This window comes from Taudactylus pleione, unplaced genomic scaffold (assembly GCF_031769625.1).
Source record: "Taudactylus pleione unplaced genomic scaffold, aTauple2 ptg000184l, whole genome shotgun sequence".
NCBI lineage: Eukaryota > Metazoa > Chordata > Amphibia > Anura > Myobatrachidae > Taudactylus > Taudactylus pleione.
In genome coordinates, this window is record NW_028284586.1 from 7581144 (window position 1) to 7595298 (window position 14155).

Sequence of the window (14155 nt, forward strand, 5' to 3'; positions counted from 1 at the left end):
TGTCTCTCTCTCTTTATATAGCCTGTGCAATTGTGCAGGGTAGGAGCGGTTGCTCCTGGTCAGCAACATATTGGGGATCCAGGCTCTCAGGCCGACTGGCTAATTCCAGCCACTGTTGGCTCTTCGTGACTTGAGCACAAGGGGATGTGTAGTTCAGTTGCATGAACTCTTTATTTTGGGATCCAGAGCACAAAGACTTCCCTGCTAGAGGTCAAAAACGTTTTGGCTTCCGTTTGAGGCAGGTCGTCCTACTTCCTTAGGTGCGTACTTAACTCGGTTCAGTGTCTATTCCGGACCCCCACTGTTGGTGGAGCCCGGGCTCCGCTTGATTGCACAGTGCTGCCGCGCATAACGTGCACAGCAGGTACCACAAACTGCTAGTGTAGGAGTTACGGACCTTCTCCGGTCGTTTGTTCAAGGGTTTTCTGATCAGGCCTGTATCCCAACTTAGCAAGGGCTTCCCGGCTTCTGTGTCTACACCTTCACTGCTGGGGGTAACAGTCAACACATCTCTCCAGTGGTGTTGTCTTGCGACGGACAATGCTGGGACCCTACCGGTCTTGGTCTCATAGGGGAGGTCGGTGAAACCCGTCCAGGGACCATGTTGAACACTTGGTGGTCGGACGGGTTCCTCTCCACCTTGAGACCATTCAGTACACCAGGTTCTCTGTCCCTGTGTGTATTTCTCCATTCTTGGCAGGATTGTAGGGCATCCTTCTTGTCTCAGTTCCCATTTGGTACAACAGTACCTGTCACTCTCCATTGGTAGGGGGTTTACGTTCTCCTCCGGGTCCTTCCAAACTGGCTCATTGGGACCATGGACACAAGTCTCCTCTGCTGAGGTGAACCATCGTTCTAGAGGGCCCTATCCGTCCTCACTAGCTGGTCGCAGTCATTCAAATAACAACCAGGTGATGGCATAGGGAAGTCTTCCGGCGGCCTGATGTGCACGGCAGCTGGGCCGTAGGCTTTCCCTGAGGGAACACGTTGGTTCCTTCTCTTTGTCACAGTCGTACCGGAAGTGGGGTTTTGGAGGGAGGACTTCCTCAGCAGAACCATGTTTCTCTCAGGGCAGTGGTTTCTAGATCTCTCTTCTACTGTTCGGATGTGAGGCTTTTTCCGCGGGGGTTTTCAGGGCCTGTTGGCACATTTGCAAGGCTACTCAATTTGGGATGGGATCCTAGTATCCGCAGGCTTCCGCAAGTGGCTATGGAAAATTTATCCAGAGCTTTTGGTTCCACTGTCCACACTGTTCCTTCAGGTCTTCAGTTTACGGTTGTCCGAGTGAAGGTAATCCTGGTGGCGCTAGTCACAGTACTCGGATATTCTCCGAGATTAGTGGGATCGGGGCGGTGTTTTTCAGTTTGTCAAGACTCACTATACCTAGGCTCTTTTCTACCAGGGGACTTTTTCGGTTGATTTTCGCACCTGTGCCGACTGATAACTGCCCCGTGACATTACAGATTTTAGCCCTGTCATTTTCCTTGCAGCTGCATTTGATCCTTCTTCCAAGGGTTCAAGGGTTCAAACCTGGTTCACAGCGTGTGCTGTGGCCATCTGCCAGGTGAAGCTGTGTATTCTTAATCTGGTCTCCTGGGACTCTCACACAGGCTCCAATTGGAGTGGTTGCATTCCAGGACATTTCAGTCCGTTCCTTGGAAGCTGTTCTTCCTTATAGCTATTGCCTTCCCAGGGCATAGTTTAGTATTTCATAGTCTTCCAGGTGCGGTTCTGCATACTCATTTACGACTATAGACAACACGGGTTTCGGATGTTGTCCTTCTGGTACTTCCTCCTTTGGAGATTCCTCGGGACTGGGATGATCTGGCTCTGCTTGTAGGCTGAGCTCTGCAGTTTTCCTTGGACGTGTCTTCTTTAGTACGTCGCATCGTTCTCTACAGGTTCTTATGACATGTGGAAACAGGGTTGGCCAGCTGCTCAACAGACCTTTACGAGTTGAATCAGCCTGGTAATTTTTTTCAGCCTCTTCTGGGACAGCTTGGCCGTCACCAGTATGGGTGTCAGCGCCTTACGCTATGGCGGCTGCGGTCTCTTGGTTAACATGACGCGGGACTTCAGAAACACAGGTCCACTATACGGTATCTTGTCCAGTCCACCCATTTTTACGTTTCAGGTTCATGTGCCTCCGGCGGTGCCCACTTTGGGCATACAGTTCTCCGGTCAGGCAGCCTGTGCGTTCCCTCCCCTGGGGGCGGCTTTTGTACATCCCATGGTCCAGTGTCCCCCAGTCTTGATGAAAGAGAAAAATAGATTTTTGGTTACTTACCGTTGAATCCCTTTCTCTGAATCAGGCTGGGGGACACTGCGTTCCCTCCCTCACGCTCAGTCGTGCGAGGTGTTGGGTTTTTGACCGGTCTTTTCCCTACTGTATGGTTTAGTTCTAAACGGTTTCATGGGGTTCCTGCTACTCCTCTCCGGGCTCTTTTAACGAAGTACTGGCATGATGGGATTGCAGGGGGGAGGAGCTAGGAGTTAAAAGCTACAGTGTCATTAAGTGCCTGCTCCAGCCCCAACCGACAATCCCATGGTCCAGTGTCCCCCAGCCTGATTCAGAAAAAAGGATTTAACGGTAAGTAACCAAAAATCCATTTATTTAACATCTGTATGTCCCATGAAAACAAGAGATACGGTAAGAACTTACCTTTGTTATCTCTGTTTCTACGAAGTTCATAGGGTCCACAGGGTTGACCTTGGGGTATAGCTGGATCTGGATCCAAGGGCACCACGCAGTTAAAGCTTTGCTGCTCCCAGGATGCACTTGGGTCCGTCCTCCTCTATACCCCGCCCCCGAGCCACAGGCACCTCAGTTGGTAAGCAGCCAAGACCGGAGGAGGAGACTAAACAGAGAGAAGGATGACTGGAACACACAAGAAACCATACTCACAGAAATGGGAGACGGAAAACCGGTGACCAGCTCCACAGCCCATATGAAGCCAGGTGCGTCAGGGCGGGCGCCCTGTGGACCCTATGGACTTCGTAGAAACAGAGATAACAAAGGTAAGTTCTTACCATATCTCTTGTTTTCTACTTCAGGGTCCATAGGGGGTCCACAGGGTTGACCTTGGGGATGTCCCAAAGCAGTTCAACTAAGGGCGGGGACGCTCCTGTGCTGAAAGGAGCACCCGGCGCCCGAAGGATGCATCCTGAGAGGCGAAGGTGTCAAACGCATAGAACCTCAAAAATGTTTGAATTGAAGACTAAGTGGCCGGCTTACACAGGTGAACAGCAGAGGCGCCAGGTCTAGCAGCCCAAGAGGGACCCACAGAACGAGTGGAATGAGCCTTAACAGAGGCTGGCACAGGTAAACCCTCCTGTGCATAAGCCGCACAAATAACGGAACAAAGCCAACGGGCTAACGTTTGTTTGTTGGCAGGCCAACCCCTCTTGTGAAAACCGAAGAGGACAAACAATGAATCAGACTTCCTAACCTAATCAGTCCGGTCCACATAGATTCTAAGAGCCCGGACTACATCTAAGGAAGCCTCACCAGCTGAAAGATCAGGTGACTGAAAAACTGGCACAACAAGTTCCTGATTAATGTGGAACTTTGAGACCACTTTGGGCAAAAACTCAGGACGAGTGCGGAGCACCGCTCTGTCCTGGTGAAAGATCAGAAAAGGAGGGTGACAGGAAAGCGCCCCCAATTCTGACACCCTCCTGGCAGAAGCAATTGCCAGGAGAAAAACTGTCTTAAACGTCAGCCACTTGAGTTCCACCGACTCAAGAGGCTCAAAAGGAGGACCCTGCAAGACCCGTAGCACCACCGCCAAGTCCCAAGGAGCCACCGGAGGCACGAAGGGAGGCTGGATCCTGAGAACACCCTGGAAAAAGGTGTGAACATCTGGCAGTGTAGCAATCAGTCGTTGAAACCACACGGACAAAGCAGACACATGAACCTTCAGAGAGGCAAGGCGTAAGCCGAGGTCCAAACCTGATTGAAGGAACTCCAAGATTCTGGAAACCCGGAACACCTGAGGATCATAGCTTCTGGATTTACACCACTGAAATTAAGTGTGCCACACCCTGTGGTAAATCCATGCGGAAGCAGGCTTGCGTGCCCTAAGCATGGTACCAATGACCAAACTGGAGAAACCCCGAGACCTCAAGACGGCTGTCTCAGGAGCCACGCCGTCAAAGACAGCCGACCCAGATCTGGGTAAAGGCAGGGCCCTTGAGACAACAGGTCCCGACGCTGAGGAAGAAGGTACAGAGCGTCAATGGAGAGGCTCCTCAGATCGGAGTACCAAGGACGTCTGGGCCACGCCGGAGCCACCAGCACGAGCGTGCCACCGTCCTGCTTGAATTTCCGCAGGACCAGAGGAAGTAGGGATATCGGAGGAAACAGATACGCCAGGTGAAACATCCATTTCACAGACAGCGCGTCCACTAGACAGGCGCCTGCGTGTCTTGTCCTTGACCAGTAAACGGGCAACTTGTGATTGTGACGGGAGGCCATCAAGTCCAGGTGCGGCAGCCCCCATCTGTCCACGATTAGCTGAAACACCTCTGGGTGAAGCGACCATTCCCTGGGATACACGTCGTGACGGCTGAGGAAGTCCGCCTCCCAATTGAGGACTCCGGGAATGAAGACTGCCGAGATCGCTGGAATGTGACACTCCGCCCAAGCAAGAATGCGAGACACCTCCGATATCGCTGCCCGACTGCGAGTTCCTCCTTGGTGGTTGATATACGCCACCGTGGTGGCATTGTCGGACTGCACCTGAACCGCCCTTCCGTGAAGAGCGGGGCCGGATGACTGCAGGGCCCTGTATACTGCCCGCAGTTCCAGGATGTTGATGGGGAGAAGTGCTTCTTCCGCAGACCAACGACCCTGAAGCGGCAATGAGCCGGTCACTGCCCCCCAACCCCGGAGACTGGCATCCATCGTGAGCAGGACCCAGTCCGGGATCCAAAAGGGGCGCCTCTCGACTAAATGAGCTGTCTGAAGCCACCTAGCCAAAGACTGCCGAACCTCTGGGGACAACACCAGCATCTGAGAGCGGATCCGGTGAGGCAACCCGTTCCATTTCGATAGAATCAGCCCCTGCAGGGGCCGGGAATGGAACTGGGCAAATTCCACCATGTCGAATGTCGACACCATGGACCCCAGAAATCTCATAGTCGAATGGACCGACAGGCGGCAGCTGCTCAGGCAACTGTGTATCCGCAGCTGTAGGGAGGAGACCTTCTCCGGAGTCAGGAAGATCCGTTGCTGACGAGAATCCAGCAGGGCTCCCAAATGAACCATCCGCTGTGATGGAATCAGGGAGGACTTTTTCCAATTTATCAGCCACCCGTGCGCTTGCAGGCAAGCGATCGTCAGGTGGAGATGTTGAAGCAGTACCTCCGGGGAGCTCGCCAGCAACAGGAGGTCGTCCAGATACGGCAGCAGCCGTACATTCTGGTTCCGAAGATGTGCGGCCATGACCGCCATAATCTTTGTGAATACCCTTGGTGCCGTGGAGAGGCCAAAGGGTAGCGCCCGGAACTGATAATGATGTTGAAGGATAGCGAACCTCAGGTACCGCTGGTGCGAAAGTGCTATCGGAAAATGGAGGTAGGCGTCCTGGATATCCAGGGACACCATGTAATCCCCAGGTTCCATCGCCAGAATGATGAACGTAACATTTCCATCCTGAACTTGGGAACCCTGAGGAATTTGTTCAGAGACTTCAAGTTGAGGATAGGCCGATGAGAACCATTGGGTTTCTGCACCAGAAACAGAGAAGAATAGTACCCCGTCCCTCGGTGTAATTGAGGAACGGGAACAATGACCCCTGCTTTCAGCAAGGACTCTATAGCTTCCTGAATCTGTAAAGTCTTCGTCTTGTCCTGTGCCGAAAAGACAGGGCGTACCCCTGGGAGACCACTTCTTGAACCCAGGCATCCATGGTGGTATTGTGCCAGCACTGGGCAAATAGAAGAAGTCGGCCTCCCACTCTGGGGTCCCCCAGAGGGAGGCCCGTCCCATCAGGCAGATATATCTCCCTGCTTGGAAGAAGGGCGCCTGGCACTCCAGGCCTGCTTCTTGGGCTTAGAAGCGGCCTTGGTCGCCGACTGCCTCGGGAAGGACTGACCTTTGGCCTTGCCCTGAACCCGAAAGGACCGAAAGGCAGAGCTTCGTACCTTGGTAGGTGCAGAAGCCGAAGGGAGGAAGGCTGATTTATGTTTAGCCAGAGTATCCACTATTTTGTCCAAGTCTGGACCAAAAAGCAACTCTCCATTAAAAGGTAAGGCCTCCAGACCCTTTTTGGACTCTGCGTCAGCTCTCCAAGACCTCAGCCACAAGGACCGACGCGCCGACACAGCTGCAGCAGACACCCGAGAGGTCAGCAGGCTTGCATCCAACGATGCTTCCCCAATGTAGGAAGCCGCATCCCTCATTTGTCCTATCAACGCTCTCTGTATCTCCGCAGCATCCTCCGGAAAGGTATCCTCCAAAGCTTTGGCCCAGCTCTCGATGGCCTTAGCCACCCAAGAGATGGCCATGGACGGACGGGCCACCGCCCCCGAGAGAGAATAGATAGATTTTAAACAAGTCTCCACTTTCCTGTCCGTGGGATCTTTCAGGGAGGAGATCGACGGCAAAGGCAGCGTAGCGCTTTTAATTATGCGGGTGACGTGGGAATCCACCGCAGGCGGAGTTTTCCACTTCCTGCAATGAGCCTCAGGAAAAGGATAATTTGAAGCCAACAGTTTCTGCGGTTGGAATCTCTTGCTGGGCAACTGCCAGGCCCCTGTCATATGCTCCGTTAACTGGTCGGACGGGAAAAACCGTCGAAGCTACTTTGGCCTTTTTAAAATTAGGGTACTTCGACCTGGGAGCCAGCGCATCCTCCTCTATATGAAGGATGGCCCGCACTGCCCTAACCAATGCCGGCACATTAATGGAGGTCTTAGCCTCCACCTCCTGGGCCCCGGCATCCGAGTCAGAGTCGTCATGGATCTCCCCGTAATCCGAAGACACGTCCGAGTCCGTGAACTGCGCTGCCAGTGAAGCTGAAACGGGTCTCATGGACACCTTTGGGGGCAAATCACTGTGCAACATAGATTGAAAAGCCGATGACGAAGCCGCCAGGCTCTGAACAGAGCTGGAGAGGACATCCACCCAGGGAGGGGGTGCCGTTTGAGGATAACTCTGAAAGCGTACCATTGACTGCTGCAGAACCGTGGGAGACTGCATGTATACAGGCAATCCCGCATAAGGACCCACAGTCTGAGACCCGGGAGGAGACTGCACCAGATGCGTCACACCCGGGGAACGGGGGATGGTAGGCTGGGGCAACGCCCTAGAAGGGACCGCAGTCGGGACCGCAAGCCGGTCCGCGATCGACACCAGCACTTGCGTAAACATCGCCCATGGAGGATCCTGCGCCACCGGGGGTTTAGAGGGACCAGGTACCAGCTGGCACCGCCCGCACAACAGACCGTCCAGAGAAAAATCCACCCCGTCAACCCCTGCCGAACAGCGTCGGCAGGAAAACAACACAGGAGCCACGGAGCGCTCAATCTCCTCATCAGACATGACACAAAACTTTTGCAATAAAAATGTATCACCGAAACGAGGTAAGGCGTATAACACCTGCGCACTCCCAAGTATGCAACACAAACAGCCCACAATATGGTACTGTGTAGCACACCACTGTATGTGACGGACCTCACAAATACGTAGATCTATATAAGTGAGGTACACAGAAAGAACACCCCTCCCCCACGCACCTGCGGGCCGTAGGAGAAGGAAAGGGATAGGTATAAGCTGACAGTAAGAAGAAATAAGCACAGACAGGCAGCACTAGCAAAAGTCACATACCATGCAGAGCAGTTAGTACTCACTGCACCTTCAGCTACAATCAACCTCCCAGATTCAGTGTCTGGGAGGGCTATAGCGCTGCGAACACTGTCCTTTGCAGGGGGAGAGGTACGCAGGGGGACTGGGCCACTGTATACCGCCTGGGAGTCTGCGATGCTGCCTGGAAGATGGCCGCCGGAGAGCTCTGAGGAGGAATGGTCAGGAGATAACTGCCCAGCGACGCCAGCACACATGAGAGAAGGCGCGTTGGGCTGAGGGGAGGAGCCGCTAAAGCAGGGAAGGCTGCCTCCCCTGCTAGTAATAAACCCCTAGGGAAGCCGGTTCCCCGCCGGTACTTACACCCTGGGGGCCAGCGGACACGCGGGGTATGCCACAGAGGGGGGAGCCCACCGCCGCTACTAGCGCCGCCGGTCTGTCCCCAGATACCGGCGGCTGAAAAAGACTGCCTTTGATCCCCGCGCGCAGCGCTGCACGCGGCTTACCTGGCCCCGTGTGTCCGGCAGCAGTCAGTGGGAGCTCCCGGAGCAACGCTATAACTGACTCCGGGGTCCCGCTGCGATCCCCAGAGCAGTACTGGCATCGCAGCGCCAGCGGGGCTGTTGGAGCGGCAGCGTGGACGTCCAGAGGGACAGTCTGATGCTGCCGCTTAGAAGATAGCAAAATAATAAAAAAAAATTATTTTTTTTTAAATTAAAAATAAAGCTTAGGGGCTGCTTATGCAGCCCCACCGTGTCAGGGTGACCCGAATCCGGCCTGGCACCAACTAAAACTGAGGTGCCTGTGGCTCGGGAGCGGGGTATAGAGGAGGACGGACCCAAGTGCATCCTGGGAGCAGCAAAGCTTTAACTGCATGGTGCCAGTGGATCCAGATCCAGCTATACCCCAAGGTCAACCCTGTGGACCTCCTATGGACCCTGAAGTAGAAATGAAATACTAACTTACAGTACTTTGTGCTTAGGTATTAAGTCTTACTTCAGGAATTTGTGTAATCACCATACAGATCAGAAACACTTCTTTCTGATGGCAAGTGAAGATCCTGATGTGCCAAACTTCCAATCCTTCTGGTTGCATTGGCTCAACTAAGCAGTGTAGATATTTGTAGACAAAAGATTGGAACTTTAACTTAAAATACACTTCACAAATGACCATGGAGCCAAGCTATGTATCAATCAGCAGCCCCAGCAGGTCTGCAGTGTCTGGTCTTCATCAAATGCTGCTAATTAATTCATAGAACCAACAGACTGTATGGTCATATGTGTCTACTCATGGCAAGTGAGAAAGACATCAAATAATTTTATCTAGTTTTGTTTGTAATAGCCATGAGATATTTGCACTGTGCGGTTACCTTTTGCCCGATTAGCCTTCTTCTCTGATTAATCCAAAATACAACTTTATAACAGGGTTGTATGCTTCTTGTACTACCAGAATGCCCAGTTACCTAACTCTGCTAGTCTAAAATGAAGTCAAATTTTCTTACTCCAGAGTGTTGCCAATATTAAACTACTGTAATTGGTGTGTTAACCACTTAATACATTAAAAAAATATATAAATGCTAAAAAAGCCCCTGTGGCTAAATTACTAACAGTGCGAAAGTGCAATAGGTCATGGGAATAGAAAAACCATTAGCTCTTATCTGTCTAGTACAAGTTAGACAATGGACCAAATGTAATAGCCTGCAATTTGCAGGAGCTGGTGCGATAGTCACTAGATTTAAAGCGACAATTAGTTTAAAGGCAAAAACAAACATGGTTTTGCTTTTAAACTAATTGCCGCTTTAAATCTAAAGACCATCTCGCCGAAATTGTGCCGGCTCCTGCAAATCACAGGCTATTAAATTTGGCTCAATATGTTCGATTGGCTGCCACACAAGTTATGTCACATAGGCTGAGCAACAGGATCAGTGCTTAGTATGGCCACTGAAATAAGTCTCGTCCTGTTTTATATCTTATCTATTTGGCAGCCTCCATGAATGGTCACTTCCACATATGCCGGCTGATAGCGCTTATTTGTCAAACACATTTACCAACATGCCCAATAATGATCCTAGAGACTTCAATCATTAGCATGTACCCTGGCAATATAGCTGCATATATGGACATTTTTATACTTTGTAAGTACATCTCACTCTTAATCTAATTCACATTAGTGTATATCTTCATTTCCAAGTACCTGCAATCACACCACTAGAATGTTAGGGATTACCTTACCTTTCTGTGGTCTGTCAACTCCTATTATTACGTGCTTCAGTTCTCCCACATCTCTTGCATGACAAGTAACTGCCTTCAATCCAAAAGACAAATGTTATGATGTAATCTGCAATGCCAGGTTTTTTTTTGTTATGGGAGTACAGTTCTCACCTGCCCAGCACAGGATCTGGTAGTGTTCACCAAAAAGGTTTGAAGGAACAGTGATCTCCCATTCTCACCAACCAGTCTTATAATGAGGGATGGTTTCGCTTCTTTTGGAGAACTGGCTCCTATATTTATAACAATGTCATAAACTATCTTCTCAGTTGATGCTGGCACCTGCAGTGTACACAGACAGTGTAAATACTGTATATTGGTTTCATAGCTACAAATCACAAAAACCTCACTAACCCAACACAATGCTAACGCTACTGAAAGATGTAAATCTGCAGCAACCCACAGTGGGATGTAGTGAATATGCCGGCGGACAGGATGCCGGCCGTCGATATACCAATGCCGGAATCCCGCCGCCCGGCAAAATGCCGACACCGATATCTGACCGCTGGAATTCCGAACTAAGGATCTGGGGTATGTATGCGTCATAACCCAGGGAAGGGGGGAGGGGGAAGGTTAGGGTTAGGCACCCCCCGAGAGTTAGGTTTAGGGTGCGGGAATGGGGGCGTTAGGGTTAGGCACCACTAGTCAACCGCCAATATTGCATACCCAACCCACCCATAGTAACTGATCATCAGTTAGGTTCCATCATTCTTGTGAAAGTTTGACAATGCAATCTGTTCCTTAATAAAACACTCCAGGGGAGATGTATCAAGGTTTTTAAAGAGTAGAGGAGTGGACAAGTTGCCCATATAAACTAAGAAGCTTCTATCTATTATTTTATAGCATATATCTGATAAGTGCTAGCTAAAAGATGATTGGTTGCTATGGGCTTGATACAACACCCCCTTGTCCTTCTATAGACGTAGGGGTATATTTACTACAGTGCAGGTTTTTATAAGTGGAGATGTTGCCCATAGCAACCAATTAGATTGTAGCTATTATCTTCTAGAAGGTGCTTGATAAATGTTAAGTAGAATCTGATTGGTTGCTATGGGCAACCTCCACTTCTAAAAGCTTGCAGTTTAGTAAATATACCCCCTACAATCCTTTTCACAATAGGGGCTACATCAACCTGTATTCAGTTAGTCCCCTACAGAAAGCATACTGCCATGATCTCAGGGCCTGGTCCAGACCCGCTCACTGCCGGAGGCAGCTCACAGGTCTGATGGGCGTGGTTTTTTTTTTCTCCCAAACCCGCTGGCAAAGCTGTGGGTGACCACCCACAGCTTGTGCAATCGGCCTGAAGATGGTCACATTTATCACGACCATCGGGCTTGCGACAAGACCCTGTGGAAGGGTCTCAGCTCCCGCAAGCCCGAGTGGACTTCCTGCTCTAATAGTGCAGGAAGTCCACTACTGACATCACTAGTAATGTCAGTAGGGCCACCCACAAACGCCAGGCGTTCCTAAGGGAACGGCTGCGTTTGCCTAACCACCATCCCTCCCCGCCTACAAAACGGGGCGAGCTGTCACTCACCATCGACTGCCGCCCCGTCTTGTAGCGAGCCCCGGAGCGACTGAACTTCAGTCGCTCGCTGGGGCTGGCGCATGCGCATTGGGTGACCATCGACCCGCTTGCGAGCGGGTCTGAATCAGGCCCTCAGTCCATACTGACTTTAAGGCAGAAGACAGGAACAAGATAAATAGTCAGGCCAAATAGCTCCAGACACACACTGCAATGTGTAGCTACTTGGGAATAGCAGTAACATACAGTTTGATTATTCGTCAAGCCAACATCCACATGCTCATCACAGCCAGTGTGACTGCCTTCACCCAGATATAGTGTCTCTGTACAGGAAGAATCTTCTTGCCAGGAGGTCGGAATATTCACACATGGCGAGAGATGGGATTGAATCACAGCTGTTTTCAAACCAGTTTCTGCTTTAAATATATATACATACAAATAAAGTTAATAAAATAAATATCCCATAAAATACTTGTGTAAAATGTTACATTTTTCTCTCTAGGACTACTTACTTCTGCATTTGGGAGAACGCTGCAAAGGACAACCTGGAGTCTAAAGCACAAATTAATAAAAAGCACATCATTATAAAAGACAATCCTGGAACGTATATATCCTAAGTGCTCATTCACGTGTTAAAAAACAACCCTGGTTGAAAGTGAATGCAGGATCTTTGTCCTTGCTTATAATAGTGTTACATTAAATCTAATAATTGTGAGAATTGCAATACAAAGGGGGAGATGTTTTTGGGGGGGGGGGGGTATGTTTTTTTTGGGGTGGGGAATACAGCTTGCATGTTTAAGCTCAGTGTAAAGAATTGATTATTTAAGTAGCACTCTGGTAGTACTGAAAAAAGCAGTTCTGATCCACATTTATAAAACACATATATCCATTTTCACGCTTTCACAAAGTAACGGATTTAGACAGTTCCATCAAGTACATTTTTTTTCCCAATTAATTATTCAAAGAATTCCCTTCATTTTGTTTATGCCCAAAAACTTGCTGCCTAGGGGTGGGTACCAATCAGCGACATATCGTACATATTTTATGATGTGTACCCATGACTGTGCGCTCCCGCCCGCCAACATCACGGTCGTCACATTTGCTGTTCTGCACAGCAGATGTGACGATTCGGTGGCCGACAGCATGCTTTTGCACCCGACCAATGTATCACTTGGTCGCATGCTATATAGTTCTGTGTGTACTGGCGACCGATGTATCGGTACATTAGTAGTCCTATCAACCACAGTCCAGGATTGTCCGATGTGTACACAGCTGCCTCACTAAAGGCACGTCCCTGGAGAAACACGCTCACTGGAGCTACTTACAGTGGCCACAATGAGGCTTGCAGCAGACGTAACAAGTCTTCTGAACTCTCCATGTGATACATCTGGTGGAGAGCTGTGACTGAGGCCTGCAGAATAGTTTTTCAAATCACTATAAAAAGACACATAGGGTTATATTCAGTTTTGATTTTTGGGGGGCATTTTTCCATCGGTTTTGCAAACTGCATCCATACAGCCATCATAGTTTGGTACTGCTTAGTATATCCGTAATAAGAGTGTCCTTTCTGCTGATACTGAGTTGGATGCATCGGTCTCTATTGGTGGTCGCGCATCTGTGACAAAGCCCTTCCCATGTGTACATCTGTGCAAGGAATGAGACGCCCACTTTGAGCGCCTATAGACACTGTAATATCGGTCGCACCTTCTGAGTATGGCATCCTATGTCAGCAGCTGTGCGTCTGTGTATGCTTCCGACATTCCTGCCACACTCTCAGAACACGCCCAGGAGTTGGATTATTTTTGCGCGTATTAATAGCCACCTCCCAGTTATCACCCAGGAACACCCTGCACTCTTCCCAAAACATTTCTGATACTGTATCCATCACAGCTGCACCTCTGTGTGTACACACAGTATAACACATTCGCTGTACAAGTTTTTAGGAATTTTTGCACATGCGCACTAGCAAAAAAAATTGCTTAACTCTGTTAACATCAGCACTGCGTGTGCCACAGCATCAGGACCACTATATCATACGTTGGCTCTATCAATCCCCTGTTATCAAGTGGACGTTTAATTATAAAATATGTTACCTTCTAGCCCACTATCAAGGACTGATTATGCCCATTAAATCAGAAATAAAAATTGTTATGCGTCTCCACTGTACCCACTTCTCCTACTGTATTACTGGGGTCTTACAACATTAGTGATAAATTGCCTCGTTCCTTCTCAATTACTCCTCCTCCAGGGCGATCTGTCCAATCAGATGCAGCCTTTTACCCTACTCCATCTTTATTCATCCTACACCATCATTATGGAATTGTCAACTCTGCTGACAAGCTCCAGACTCTGGTGCCTGGTGAGTGGTCGGATGATGAATCTGTTGTATTCTACTGGAGGGTATATACAGTAGCAGGGGCTTCCAACCAGGGGCGCCGAGCGGGGAGGGGAGCAGGTACTGTTTACCCGAGCATACTGAAGGGGTCTGTATCCGCAGCATTCCCCTCCTGTCAGTGGCAGCTGCGGTGAGTACAGAGAGACTGCTGCTGCCACTGA

At 50.0% G+C, this 14155-nt stretch overlaps 1 protein-coding gene across 3 annotated transcripts in view; it reads right to left on the reverse strand.

Annotated features, from left to right (window-relative positions):
• The window catches only part of LOC148519730 (uncharacterized), a 43129-nt gene that overhangs the window by 24506 nt on the left and 4468 nt on the right, over positions 1-14155 (reverse strand). For all 3 annotated transcript variants that reach the window (XM_088476170.1, XM_088476171.1, XM_088476172.1), the window contains exons 5-9: positions 12925-13033; positions 12112-12151; positions 11846-12015; positions 10189-10356; positions 10039-10111 (exon numbers count right to left, since the gene is read on the reverse strand). In XM_088476170.1, coding sequence (XP_088332296.1) covers positions 10039-10111; positions 10189-10356; positions 11846-12015; positions 12112-12151; positions 12925-13033 — 560 coding nt within the window. The remainder of the gene's footprint in view (positions 1-10038; positions 10112-10188; positions 10357-11845; positions 12016-12111; positions 12152-12924; positions 13034-14155) is intronic.